The following is a 14594-nucleotide window of genomic DNA, read 5'->3' on the forward strand; positions in this document are numbered from 1 at the left end:
CAACTAGGATTTTGATTAAAGTTAATAACCAGGATTGTAAATCTTTACTCTTCTGCCCTTGCAGCTTCAAGCACATTTAATTCCTGGATTAAATCTGAATGCCTTGGGTCTGTTCCCACCTTCTTCTTCAGGAATACCACCTCCCGCAGTGAGCGTTGCCTCCGCTGCTGCTGCTGCTTCATATCCACCGTTTGGGGTAAGGGAAGTCTCTGATTTTGGATGGTTAGTGGATGGTGATACTAATCTGTACAATGCTGCTGTTCAAAACTAATCAGTTTGCTGGATTTTTGCCAAATTACTTCAGAGGTCTAGGAATGGTGTTTTAGTAGCTGTGTCCTGTCGGTCTTCTAAATGTTGTCTGTCTTCATGCTTGCACACTGAAAATATTTTAAATGGCTGTGGTAGGGAACAGACATTCATTGGTCACTTAGTGAAATCAGAAAATGATGTTTCTTAGAAAATTGTTATATCCTTTTTTTTCTAGAGAACTTGAATTATTACAGAAAGAAATGCCATATAAAACAGTTCAAAAATTGCTGGAATTTGCAATTAGTAATATTAGTCTGCAATTGTATTCCTGTTGACATGGAAGAAAAAAAATCTCTTGTCATAAAGCGGGGATCTAAAGCTAAAATGTTAGTTTGAATATAGCAGTTTTACAAAAGTACAAGCCCTGTTGTATTGCAGTATAGCTAAATATATAGGATTTAAATTACATAGATTAATCTCCAGAAAGCTGTGATTTACTTGCTGCATTGCTCTCTAAGAAATATCTGGAAAAAGTTCAATGGAATCTTGTTCAGATCGAGTCCTGATTAGTAATCATAAATGAGGTCTTATGCTATGGAGCAGAAGATAACTTTGTTGAACTGGAAAGCTCTAGAGTCTTTCTGGAAAGAGACGGTGCTCTGTTAGTCAAAAAAAGACAACCTCATTACAGAAAGAAGGTGATTTCCATCTCTCTTACCTGTTTCTGGTGTTGGTGGCTGTTGTTAGCAACTCAATGGAAGATGAGTTTTCAAAATGAACTCTAACAGGTGGATGACAGCTTTACAAATTCTGAGGTGGCTGACTGTGCCCTCTGCTTGCTCAACAGCAACAACTGGGGAGTTGAGTCTGAGGCCCTTCATGAACTAGAAAAGTGAAAATGCAGCACAGCACACTGAACTTTATCAAATAACTCAAGTGGGTCTATATATATTGCACTAAAGGGAAGTTGTTGCCTAAATATTTTTCCCAGAGGAAGAAGCCAAGAAAATGTCACTGCAAGGAACAGGAAAAGTTCCACATTCGCAGCATTGTTTCTGGGAAAGAACAACTTGGGTGTTATGAATGTATTATAAACTATCTTGAGTATAATAGTGGCTTTGTCAGGAAAAAGCGCTCCAGTGAAACCTCAAATGGAAATGTGTTAATACTCAGTTATTTTACTGCTAATAGTAGTGCCTCTATTTGTGAAAAACAAATCCTCTCCTCCCCAGTCCCCCTGCACTTTGATCAGAGTGGCAGACTAAACTAAAAAAATACAGATTTCTGCTTCATTTTATTGCATAAAATGCTGTCTGTGGTAATAGATTGCCTCAATTTATTTCTTCTTTTTTTAAGAGAAACTAGAAGTGATTTGTTAACAGTGTATAACTGCCTTTACTTTCGTGGTTTAAAAAGTGTAGCTTTTTCTTTCTTTTTATTCCAGACTTGCAAACTATTTTGCTACTCTGGAGATTGACACTGTAAGCCTGCAGTTCTGTTCCTCACTTGATTTATTTTCATTTCTTTCTCACTTTTCTTTTTTGTTGTGGTTCGTTCTTGCTTTTACTTTATGCGCCTAAACAGTGATGATTTGGTGATTTTGATCTTGTTCGTGTCTGTGCCCCTGTTGTTAGTGCATCTTTCTCCCTGCCCAGATGAACCTTTTTTTGCCTGCTAGGATCTCTGGCAATTTCCAGGTTTCTAGGAATAGGATAGCGGCAACATCTGGAAAAAGGCATCAAGAAACAAGTGTCATTGTGTAAAAGTGTGGGAACTTTGCAGCTGGAAGGACCACACTGAACTCTCTTGCTCCTGTTCCTGCTGTTTGCTCAGTCCTCTGAACAAGCTCTGCTTTCAGAACTCTCTAGATGTATGACAAGGTAACACGCAAAAAGAAGGGATGAACTCTCATATTCAGAGGACAAGTTCTGATGGCTTTTGTGGAGGTTGGGGTTGGTACCAAGACAGCCCCTGAACCTGAAACTATGGGCTTCTGAAACAAATGCTTAAACAATTGAAAGTATCTCTGCTTTTCTTCCTTACCTGTGACTTTATCGGGGAAAAGAGCAGGTGGTTCTGTCGGCTTCAGGCAAGTCAGCCCCCCAGGTTACTTGGAGTAGATGTTCCTCTCTAGGGAGAGGAAAACAAGGAAAAGTATGAGTTTATCTTTTAATGGATGCTGTTTTTCAGAAAACAGTTTCCATTTTTTTCTTTTTTTTTTTACTTTATTGGACAAAGACTTTTAAATATTTTTTGTGTACGAAGTTTCTGTGATTTCTGAGTTTTACTCCTCTCCTCTAATTTTTTTTTCCACTAGTAGAATAATTTTTAAGACACTGATTAAATAGGGTGTTGGGGCATGTAGAAGTAGCAACAGAAAAAGAGAAGGGCTGGCTATATTTTGAAGAAATGAAAACAACTTGAAAGGCTAAAGGTAACTGCAGAGAGTGATCTAGGAGAGCTCATAAGGGATTTAAAAAAGAAAATAAAAATCTGTGTGAGTAGAAGAGGCTTCAGGGAAAGAAGGTCTTAGAAAAAGCATTAATGAAGAAATCTCAGGGAGACTTTGTCCATTTATCTATGAACTGTTCATTACAAAGTTCCTTATTTTGGCAAAATCTTTTGGGTAACCCAGGTCTCTTCAGCTTGTTTTGAGTGGATGTTCTTGTACGCTTGGGAGGACTGCTTAGCTGGCGTTGAGGACATCCCCCTCAAGCAGCTGAAAATCCTTTCTGAAAACACTGCTGACATCAGGGTATAAGAAGTGTATCCTGCTGCTGTCCTGCTTTTTTTTTGTCAGTGCAAATTTTGCCTTCTGCTCAGGGCTGGACATGGGTGGGTCTTCCCCGCCTCCTGTTCATTTGACTGAGCAAAGGTGTGTTCCTCAGCAATTTCAGCTGCCCCATCATTCAGGGCCTCTTAGCCTCTAATGTCATTGAAGTCCTTTTGTGAATGTGTGCTTTACAAACCATACAGTGAGCCTTGGGACCCTGCTGTGATGCGCCTGAGGGTTTTGAAGCTTTTGTTTGAATAGTCTTGAACGTATGGACGCCTTTCTTCAACTTATTATGGGGAGGGACTCACAAGTGGCTCTCCCTTGGGTCAGATGAGGTAGGTGGGTGAGATTTGAGCATTTGCATAAGAGTTTCCATGTGGAGCTGATTCTTCATATATACTATTTTCTAGTGAAAAGGATTTGCTGTGACCTCGTGTAGGTCTTGTTCCCAAAGAGACTGAGGTGTCATCTTAATTATTGAAACAAGTGTCTGTCATATTCCTGCTTTTTTATATGAGTGGAAAGAGAAGAATCTGCATGGTAAACAGACCTAGGATTTTGTTACGCTGCCAGAGCTTAGTCACAGGTCTGAACACTCCTAAAACTCAGTATTCAGGAGTTTGGGTCTGAGCAATTTGATAGGTTTAGCTGTGTTAATGTGAGCTGTGTGATGCTTCGTCCTCTCCCTCTTCATGCAAAACTTTAAGGCATATTTGGCCAGAGCATAAACACCCTTTTCCAGCTGCTTTCAAACTTAGGAGATGGCGATGGTATCAAATGCTGGTTTGCATTTAGCTCTTTGGACTGGGTCACGCTCAGGAGAGCCATTTCCATGTGGCTGAGACACCTCATTCTCTGTGGTCCATATGCATCTGTGCGAACCATCATGGAGAATATCAAAGCCTCTTTGCATAGAGCCTCACCTAATTTAATCTAAAGAAATGCAGTTTCTGTCTCACTAAGCAGCTGGTTGTTGCTTTACCCTTTGTCCTGGCAGTAGAGTCGGTACAGCAAGGCACAGGCTGTCACAGAATCACACAGAATCACAGAATAGTAGGGGTTGGAAGGGACCTCTGTGGGTCATCTAGTCCAACCCTCCTGGTGAAGCAGGGTCACCTACAGCAGGCGGCACAGGACCTTGTCCAGGCGGGTCTTGAATATCTCCAGAGAAGGAGACTCCACCACCTCCCTGGGCAGCCTGTTCCAGTGCTCCGTCACCCTCAGAGGGAAGAAGTTCTTCCTCATGTTCAGACGGAACTTCCTGTGCCTCAGTCCTTGGTATCTGTCTGTTTACAGATATAAGCATGCATGTATGCGCATTTGTCAGCTGCGTGTGGTTAACAGTGTCTGAGCACCCCATCTAGTGCAGGACAACATTTTTTTTTTTAGATTTATCTATCACTAGCAACAATTCTTAATATAGCTACTGTATAATTTATGTGCAAAGCCCAAGCTTTTTTTGCCTGTTGAAAGCACTCATTTTGTATAGCCATTTAAAAGGATGCAATGGAATTGCACATTGTGTTTTGATTCCTGAACTTTCCTGTCTCTTTTTGCAGAAATCCAAGATCTATACACTTTTTCTCTGTCCTCCTAAAAGACAAGAGAATTGGAACATGCGGGAATCATTGAAATGTTTTAAGGTTTGGGGCAAAAGTAAGACTTCAGAAAGAATTTAAGAAATGTCTCGGTTAAGAACATCAGGAGTTAAAAATTCTTGCTACTTTCAAATGGGCATGATTTTACTCTGATGATCCTGGTGATATGATAAAACTAATATTTTTTTTAGGAATGTGTGCCCTTGTGTGACCATACTAAGGACCAGTAGCCTTTCTGTGCCTATTTGTAGCTGCTGATGTCTCGTCCAGCTGCTTTTGGGTCTGGAGAACCACCGCTTTCTGATTACCCTTAAATCTTTCTCCTTAACTCTGCCCTTCAGTGATTGTGTGTGTTGCAGTTCTGACACAAGTGCACATAATTTCACTAGTCTGCCTACTGTCACTCATAACGAATGTCATGAGCTGAGCACCTGCACAATGAGTTGGGATTTGTATGAGGAGGAGAGTAAGATTCTGCAAAAGTGAATATGCCCTGTGCTTATGTTTTCCATAAAATATGTTGCCACAAAAAAATGTTTTAAAGTAGTATCCCAGCCAAACTTCTTCAGATCTAGAGTTGTACTGCTCAAAGCTGCACAAAGTTGTCACTTCTTTCTTCTGAACTTTGGGGAGAATATGCACGTGCTTGTCAAGAATAAGAGTTTGTTCTCCTGCAACACTGAAGATTTTAAAGCTCCAAACAAACAATAATTCCTTGTCTTAGAGTTCAAATATGTACAGTCATGCAATGGAATACACTTGGCCCACCTACTGGGGTTAAGCAGGCTGCACCCTTCCTTTTATAATTGAAACGTTGCATGTTTAATTGTACACCTGACTGCATTTCTTTTGTAGCCTTTGGATCTGAAAGATGGCATCCCAAGGGGGCGGGCGAAAGAGGACTAACCTGTAGAGGCTTCATCCTGCCCTTGGATGTCTACAGGTGGTAGAAGTAATTCTCCGACTAAATGGTCTCTGCCTGTTGTTATGGCTGATGTACTCCAGCATATAGGAAGGTGAGAAGTAGGCAGCTTTACGCGCCAAGAGGAGTTCATGCCAGCTGCCCTCCTGTGTCTGTAAGGTCCTGTAAGAGACAGCTGAACTTCTGCTGTGTGAAAGGTAGCTAAGCTGAAGAGATGCTCCTCTGCTTGCACAAGGACTGCTTTTTCCACTGGTCTTTTTGCACACCCGTTCTAGCTTCTTGGAGCTCTACCCTCATAATGCACTTTTTCTAACCTTTTCTTCGGCCTCACAGTGAATTTTCAGGTTATGTGATATGCATAGAGTCTTATAGGAAGGAAAAAAAAGGAAAAAAGGTAGTTTCCTACAGTAAATAAAACCACAAAATAAAGCCACCTTTTTCTGATGATAAAAACAGTCTTGTACAGCTAGGCTGATAGGTTGCTTTCCTGTATTCTTTTTGCCATCTCTTGAAGCTTTTTGTTACAGGTAAGGAACATGCCAATGGAAAACTTTTTCTCCTTAGAAGATGTTGTGGTTGAGAGAGAGATTCCTTCTTTATTCTCCAGTAATTTTCTTAAATAATAATAGTAAAGAAGAGATCTTTTCTATTACATAGATATGAGAGAAGAAATAACTGTACTGTGCTTTTGGCAGGAAAGAAAAGTAATTTAAAATGAAAAATTGCTTCATTGAGGGCCTTCATTTGATGCCCTGAGCATAGATGAGAGACAAGGAAGAGGAAAAACTGTCCTGTGTTTCCAGGTACTTTGACTCTTACTTGGTGGAGTTGGGCTCCTTTGGATGTCTGGGTTTGATAGGATTAGCTTGTGCAACTGTTATGTCTAAACTGTCCAGGGGTAGTAATGTATATACATCTATAATGTGTGTAGTTGTAAGTGGCTTTGCCTTAATTTGGGTAGCTTATGCAGCATTAGATGACTCTGAGGAGTTGTCCTACAGCCAAAAGAGGATGTGGTTTGGGGGGATGAAGAAAGATTTGGCAGTGTTGTTACAAAATGGTTTTATATTAGTGAAATGAAAACCATACATATGCAGCATGCTTGGTCTTGAGGAGGACACTGTAGGCCAACAGCATTGTCTGAAAAAAACACTACCATCTAATTAGGCTTCTTTTGAACATTGTAACCTCAGTGCCTTGAATACACCTTTCCTGCTGCTTAGTTTCTTAAATTCATTAATGATGCATTTTTGACAACTTAGAAACTTGCTCCATGGTGTGTAACATTGTGGGATTGTTCCGCCCTGCGGAGAAAATAGTTGGTCCTCTCACCATCTCAGTCTCCTGTGCCTTCCATGCTATGTTGACAGGGACCCATGTCCGGAGTAATCAGAAACTATTCTGCCTCTGGGGATGCCCCCAGTGAGAGAAGCAAAAATGCAGTTGGCACTGTATGATGTAAGAAGATCTGGCAAATTGATAGCTGATAATTTTACTGAGGTGTTGAAACCTCCAGTTAATCTTAATAGCTCTGTCTACAGTTCTGTGAGGGTTGTCATAATGTAAACAGCATCACTTGCTAACTAGTAACGCACAATTTTTAAAATAAAAATGGCTTCTTCCTCACGGCAGGTTTGAATACTTGTAGTGATATTTGCTGTTCCTTGGGACAAGAGATAAGAGTCTGTGTTGGCCACCTGGTCCCAGATTCTTGTTGTGGGAAGATGATTTAATCGGCGTTCCCTTGAACATCTCAGACTCCCAAGCTCTAAGTACCAGGCTCAGCAACTTCTGAATGTTAAACTAAATGGGAAATTTAGTTCCTTAAGGTACCAAATAATATTTTGCTGCCAGAGTGTGCTGAGCTCCTTCAGGCCAGAAACAAAAATAGGTCAAGTCCTCATTCTGGTGTAGCTGCCTCCATCTCTGGTTTGTTTGTTCATTAAACAGAATAGAAAAAATAAGTGACCTTTCTGTGTTTTTACAACCTGTTTTTCTTGCAACTGCCAGGGAATCTGAGAGCAGTGTCTTTGTAAACCAGAGTTGATGAGTACGTGTATCTTTCAAAGCCACAAATTTCAAGGGCAATTTCTAGGAGTCTGGAGTACCCATGTGGCTGGTGTGTCGCAGCCATGCTTTCTGAAGTGGAAGTGTTTCTGTACAACAAGCACTTTTATTCTGGTGTTTGTGCAGTGTTGCAACATGAAATACCTATGTTTGCTGCTTGTGAATGACCAGAAAACTTTTTGCTTGCATAGTTTCCCAATCTGTTCCTTATGTTGATTTCTGCTTTTGGCTGTATATTCAGAATAAAAGCTGGCAGATTGCTTTTTTTGGCATTGTGGCCAATCAAATTTTGCAAAAAGTTCATGCCATGTTCAGAAATGTCAGACCTGTTCCTGCTTGTGAAATGCCTTACAACCAGCCTTCCAGAAAATGTTCCTTCTCTGCTTCTGTGCTTTCTACCCCCTCATTCCTGGCTAGGTTTTCATGTTGGAAACACTTCTGATAGGTGCAGTCCTGTTAGTGACTTCTAGTAGTCTGAGGAGATCCCTGTGGCTTGCCAGATAGAAGACGATGGTGATGAAAAGTACTGAAGCTGAGAGCCAAGAAGTGCAGTGAGTCTTACTAAGTGGGATGATTTCAGTAGCATCTCACTTCAGGTACTGTGACCATTGTGTAATAACCAGCTGTGTTTGAGTTTCAGGTGTTGATATCCAGTAGTCCTCAAACTGGAAATTCAGACGGGGTTACTGCTTAGGTTTTCAACCAAGAGGAGAGGATCAGCTCAGCTAGCTGGACAGAGGGCTCCCACCTGCACGATGTGCTATCCGAGGACTGACGGGAGGGGAGAGGTAGAGCTGCATGGCCTTGTCATGGGCTGATCACCTCAAAGGGTCGTGGTCTTGGTTCATCTAGTGACACAAGTGTTCCTTACATGATGCAGCAGTAATGCTTGCAGGGTAAGGGGGAGCCAGCTCAGCTCTGAATGCAGCAGGTTGCCAGCGTAGAGACGTGGACAGTGGAGGGATGTGGTGTGATGAGCTCCTGGCCACACTAGAAGGTGGTTTCTGCAAGCGTGATGCTGAAGCTGCTGAGAGGGAGTTCCTTGTCGTACTTGGAAATTCTTCCCACTGCTCCTGCCTCTTGCGTCAATTTGGGGTTCATGTGAAGACGAAACCCTGGGTGGATGGTGGCAGTACAGTTTGTACATGGGAAAATGGGTGATGCTTCAAGGTGTCCAGAGCAAAATTAAAAATACACGTTGCCGGTTTTAAATTATATTTTTCTAGCACCTGACTGACTGAATTCAGCAGTGAGGAACTCTTGAGTTCACCTTCCCAGCGTAGTCCTGGCTTTTCTGGTAGTGAATATAGCAGAAGGTTTTAGGCTTGCAGTACGGGCTTAAATCTGTTCTAAATAAACCTGAAAAGGTAGAGGGTGGAGGGACCTCAGGCTTCAGTTTGTTAATCTACACTGGCAGGACCACTTTAGCTGGTGTACAAGATGGTGACCCAAGAGTTATTTGCAAGGATGTTGTGAAACTGTGGATCATGTTAGACCTATCTACCAAGATTTTTAAATAAGCTTTCCTTAATGAGCCCTCTTGTTTCCAACGAAGGCTCAAACTTTTAGCGTTAGTATTGGACAATGAATACACTAGGATTTCTTTCACTGGTGTCAAAAGCTTATTTTTTATTAATGCATTGAATCCGACTGGAATGTCTTCAAGGATACTTGGCTTAATGTTGGTTTCCCCTTGCTGCAAGTTTTTATTACTAAATAAATAAAAGCATTTAATATAGCTGTAGGCCAGTAGAATTCTTCACAGTGCATTGCAAAAACATGGTTTAAATTTTGGCTTTGGATCTGGTAGAGGGTTTGAATAAAACGATACCTCACTTCCTGACAAAGCTTAGGGTATTCTGAAGACCAAGTGAGTCATCTTTAAATCTGCCTTGCCTTGGTGAATGGTGATCATAGCAGTTGTGAAGAGGGAGAATGGCAAAAGAGAACTTTTTAATGCAGTCATCTACTGGTTCTGGATTTTTAATTCACAAAGTGGATTTGTTTACTCTTAAAAAAATGAAAAAACACTAATAAGCTACTAAGCTAGATGGTAGCCAAACATTGGCTGAGACTGTTCCATGCAGTCTTAAAATAGTACTTAATTATTTCCCTCACAGCTAAAAAAACTGATGCTGGCTAGAAATGGATAACATGACTTTGACTTAAATGTATCATCCTAAGGTAATTAAATTAGAGTAAATGAAAACATATACTGGAGATGCATAATGGGCTTAGAAACCAGTGAAGATCTGATTCTGTTCCCTGTGATGTCTGGCACAAAATATTTACTTCAGTGGTTACAATATTGTTAAAGATTTACAACTTTATCCCAAATGTTGCCATGAATTTACCAAACAGATACATTTGATGGAGCAAGGAGTCTATGCAGACACTTAAAAACATGACTGGAAAAAAATTTGTACTGTTGGCAGGCTTGCGGAAAAAGACTGAGATGAATGCTCAAGCTAACACTAGGGGCGTTAATAACATACATGTCCCCTTGCTCGCCCTGCAGTGGATGGGATGACACGCTCATACTGACTGCAGCAGCCGTGGACTGCCCTAGCAGCAGCCGAAAGCGAAAAAGGGGGTTTACCTTGGGGAAGAAGCAAGGGGCAAAACTACTTTATTTTTGGGTGTTATTTGGATTTTTTTCTGGTTTTGTTTCTGTGTGTGTTTTGTAGTGGGGGGGGGGGGGGGGTGATTGCGTGTGGTGGGTTTTGGTGGGTTTGTTTTACTTTGTTTTTGGTTGTTTGTTTTTTTTTTTTAAATACCATTCCCCATATACGGTGTCCACTCCCCCAGCTCTGGTGGTCTGGGACCTACTTTTTTACCTACCACCATCTATCTGAAGAATCATAGCTTTATTTTTCTGAGTTTTCATCCTTGCTTGGCCACGCTTTGGCTGTTAGCAAATATGAGATGAAGCGGAATGCTTTTACTTCTGATGTTCTATCAGGTAAGGGAAAAGCTCTCCTTCTAGTGTGTGATTCTGGGCAGTTTGTAGGACCGATGCACCAGGCCTTGGCAGAAGCAGTGTTACAGTAAGCGTATTCCAAGGGCAGCCTGCTGGGCTCTACAGATCTTTCTAACTCCACAAGCAAGAGTTGCAGAAAGCAGAGTGAATCTGCAGCTGTTCTTGGCTTGGAGTCCTGGGCTTCTAGCTCTGATGTGGAGCAGTGGTCCTCATGTTGAAAGGCCCAGGGCAATATCCCAAGGAGGGGAAGGCCCTGACCCCAGCTTGAGGCTTTGGAAACTAAGAAATGACTGCTCTGCTAAGCCAGTTTTCTAAGAGTAAACTATAATGTGGTAGGGATGGCAGCAGGGAAGTGATTCTCCTGGGAAAATCTTCTGTCAGGCTGCAGAGTCTGGTTGGAGTGAAGCGGACCATCCTGATGGTACCTGCGGTGCAGGGGCTCCAGGCAAGCCCAGTGTAATGGAGAAGCAGCCAAGGGTTACAGGATTTAGGAACAGATTAGGCTAGATCTTGGACAGAGGAGGTAGGGAATTTAAAAAAAAAATTTTTTTTTTTTTTTTTTTTTTTAAATAAATGCTTTGATATGGGGTCTTAGGCCAGGGACAGATGGCTGGTGTTCAGGGACTTGCAGGAGCTGTGGAAGGAGGTGTGTATCCAAGCCGCTGCAGGAAAAAGAGTTGGACCAGCCTTAAAACATTAGAGCTACTGGTGTGCAGAAGCAGTTGCTCCATTGGGGCAGATTAATTTACATCTCTGTGTTAGATCACTGTTTTCAATCATGATTTAAATGACCAGGCAGGAAATCTGATTTAAGCTGACTTCCCAAGTTTTACATCTGTACTTCAGTTACCTTTCTGAAAGCCTTAGTGTAGTCTGTACCGTCACAGCTACCCGCTGCTAACATAGTGAATATCTCTCGCTATTTAAACAAGCATGCAGTTTACCATTTGCTTTGGTGGTTATATTTTTTCCATTTTCTGTTAAAAAATGATGAATGGTGCTTTTCTTTGATTAATTTTTAACTTCTGATTTTGATCAGGCTACATTTGGATGGAAATTGGAATCCAACTAATGAACAAAACCAGCATTTAAAATTGTTTTCAGTAGTTAAATGCTCTGCGTATAGACGAAAATCTCTTATCAAGCCTGTTTTGTGTTTAAAGCATACTGATTTTTGTAGAAACAAAGCAAGTATTATCTGCCGTTTATGAACAGAATTAATTTTTTCTGGCCACCATGCTCTTCAAGAGTCTGTTTCTTAGAACTAAGTAATCTCGGTGTCTGAATCTTAGTTTCTTAAAATTAAAAAAAAGAGAGCGTTCCAGAAACCAAGCTCTCCATCTGAGTGAACATCAGGCTGATGTCTAACTGTGTGCCACAGCTACAGGAGACAGAAACTTCTCTCCCCAAAGCCATATTCGTCAAGCATATGCAGGCTTCCCACCCCGCTGCCCAGAAGAGTATGTAGCTTGCTTTACGCTGTTTGAACCTGTTCAGTGTTAAAGTGGACTAGTCCTGGGCCCATCCCCACAAATATTGCTAGGGCAGAAGAGGTGGTCTGTGCATCACAGACCTCCGAGACAGTTATTCACGAGTTAGGGTGGACATATGGACCATACAGCTTGAAGAACTGAGGTTACTATTTCAAAGATTTTTTTTTTTCTGCATTTCTGTCAGTTCCTAGGGCTGGGCTGGTCTTGAACAAACTATTTTCTTATGTGTAGGGAAAATGAAGTGAATGGAGAAGAGGACAAAATTGCACAGAATTCTTCCTGTACCGGAGACCGTACTGCTGTCAAAAATTAGTTGATGACTAATTCCATGACTTAATGAACTTTAAAATGTCATTAACAAATGCACACTAACATTTAGACTGAAAAGCATTTACATTTATAACTATACAGTTCAGACCCTTAAAATTATGAAGTTAAAAAGATGAACCGCAGGATGCTCTCTAAAGTCATTACAGACAGATATTTTCCAAGATATATATATATATATATACATGTATATATTTTAGTTTTTAAATTTTAAGTATATATTTAAGCAAACTTGGCCTTGTTAAGGGAGTGAATGTTGAAGCTCAGACTTCACACAGTGGGAAATTAGTTCCCTAAATTTAGTGCTTCTAACATATGTTTAAGACCTAGGAATCTATTTCTGACATAACTCCTGCTAGAAGTTCCTGGAAAGCTCTATGACTTATGTGGCATGGCATGGGGAAGATTAAATTATAGTTGATTTTCTTTCATCCTAAGATCTCCAGAAGCATCTGTAAGATTGATGGGTGGTGTAGTCATTGCATTACGTTTTGATGTGTTTCTTTTGGAAGATAGTCTTCCAGTAAATACAAAAGGATTTTTAAATTATTGTGGGTAAGGAGGTGGACAGATAATTAATTGAACTTGGTGTTATGATACTCTCTTGAAAGTCTTAGCTAGACTTGATTTCTGCCAGAAGGAAAAAAAAAAAGAGTTTTTGTTTTTGATGTTCATGCTTTAAAGCAAATCAAAGAATATGGGGGTTTTTTTGAGTGGTTAAAAATCAGTGTGGGTAAGGAAATGGACATAATTTCTCTAAATCCTGCATGATGTTATACTGGAGATGAATTTGGTTATGCATATGTGCCAATATGTTTCTGCAGACAAGAATTCGAAAAATGACAATGTATAAACAGTTCAGTATTGACAGATTGTCTACTGTTCCTCAATAAACATATATCACTATTACACCACAGTGGAAGTTTAACATTAAAGAACCTCACATAAAAAAAAATTTTAAAAATTTCAGAAAAAAGAAGCTGAAACGTATCAATAAGTCAAAATTATGAGGAGGGATGGGGGGAGACCGCTACAGTGAGCTGACTGTACAGTTGGGAAGACACATGTACATCTCCTGTCTTTCATGGCCTTTACCCATGTTTCTTGTTTAAGGGTGAGGCAGCAGAAAGGAATTTCAGTGGTGAATTGAATCTAGCCAAGGAAGTGGCTTGAAATCAAGCTTTGGGAAGAAGAGGGGAAAATTGTGCTGCAGGCAGAGGGGCAACAGAGGGAAGGCAGGAAATATCTGCAAACAAAAGTAATAGTTTGATTTGTTTCTGTGGTACAGAAAGGTGTCTGGAGGTGGATTTAGGTAGAAGCTGTGTAAATTCTTGAATATCAAGTCAAGTTACATGTTTGATTTGTAGAAGTGTGGTATGAATTAGCAAGAAAGTTTGTGTGTGTTACCTCAAACTTTAGCTGCAAGAGAGTGGCTGGACTTGTATGTGGGAGAGAAAACTCTGACAGTGGACTTTGGCAGGAGCTGGAGCATGTGTGGATGATTGAAGGTCGGGGTCAAGGAGATGAGCGAGCAAGGGGTGGCCAAGCTGTCTGCACCTGGATTGGAAAGAGAGGTTGCCTCTACACCCAGTGTAGTCAGTATGGGTCCTTGCAACAAAACGTGAAAAAATCCAAATATCTCCTGAATTTGTATCCATTTAGAAACAGTTTTCTGAAGTGGTGAGATCAACCAAGCACCTACAGTAGCATTTCCAAATTACTGTCAATCTTGCTGGATTCATGACGAACATGTAAAAGGATTTGCTATGAGTACTCACAGGATGTTTGTAATAGTAAGAGGAGAAAATGAGTAATCTTCTGGGAAGCTGTTTAACATATCTACTGAAGTGACTGGTATCTTTCATTAAAAATATGTAGTTTCAGGGCGTAGTTTTAAGATCATTTCAAACTGATCTGTAGGCAGATTAAAAGGGGTGTTCCTACCTTTTCCTATGCCCTGACCTAATTGTTGTTGCTGCCTCCCTTGTCCCAGGGATGCTGCTTTTGTGGCTTTCTGGTTGTTTGGGTCAGGGACCCACTGCCTGTGTTAAAAATCAGCTGGAGCTGCAATCCTGCTGGCCACAAAGCACGCAGGGCAGTGGGGAGGCTGGGTGTGGAGGGCTGCAACCTGTCCAGGTAAAAAAACGCGGGCTTACATCAGCATACACTGACTGTGAATCCT

The 14594-nt window shown here is 41.0% G+C and overlaps 1 protein-coding gene across 1 annotated transcript in view; it reads left to right on the forward strand.

The window, feature by feature from the left end:
* The window catches only part of IGF2BP3 (insulin like growth factor 2 mRNA binding protein 3), a 116887-nt gene that overhangs the window by 88638 nt on the left and 13655 nt on the right, over window positions 1–14594 (forward strand). Inside the window, exon 11 of the mRNA XM_075417454.1 lies at window positions 65–196. Coding sequence (XP_075273569.1) covers window positions 65–196 — 132 coding nt within the window. The remainder of the gene's footprint in view (window positions 1–64; window positions 197–14594) is intronic.

The sequence above is a fragment of the Opisthocomus hoazin genome, chromosome 4 (genome assembly GCF_030867145.1).
Source record: "Opisthocomus hoazin isolate bOpiHoa1 chromosome 4, bOpiHoa1.hap1, whole genome shotgun sequence".
NCBI classification, from domain to species: Eukaryota; Metazoa; Chordata; class Aves; order Opisthocomiformes; family Opisthocomidae; genus Opisthocomus; species Opisthocomus hoazin.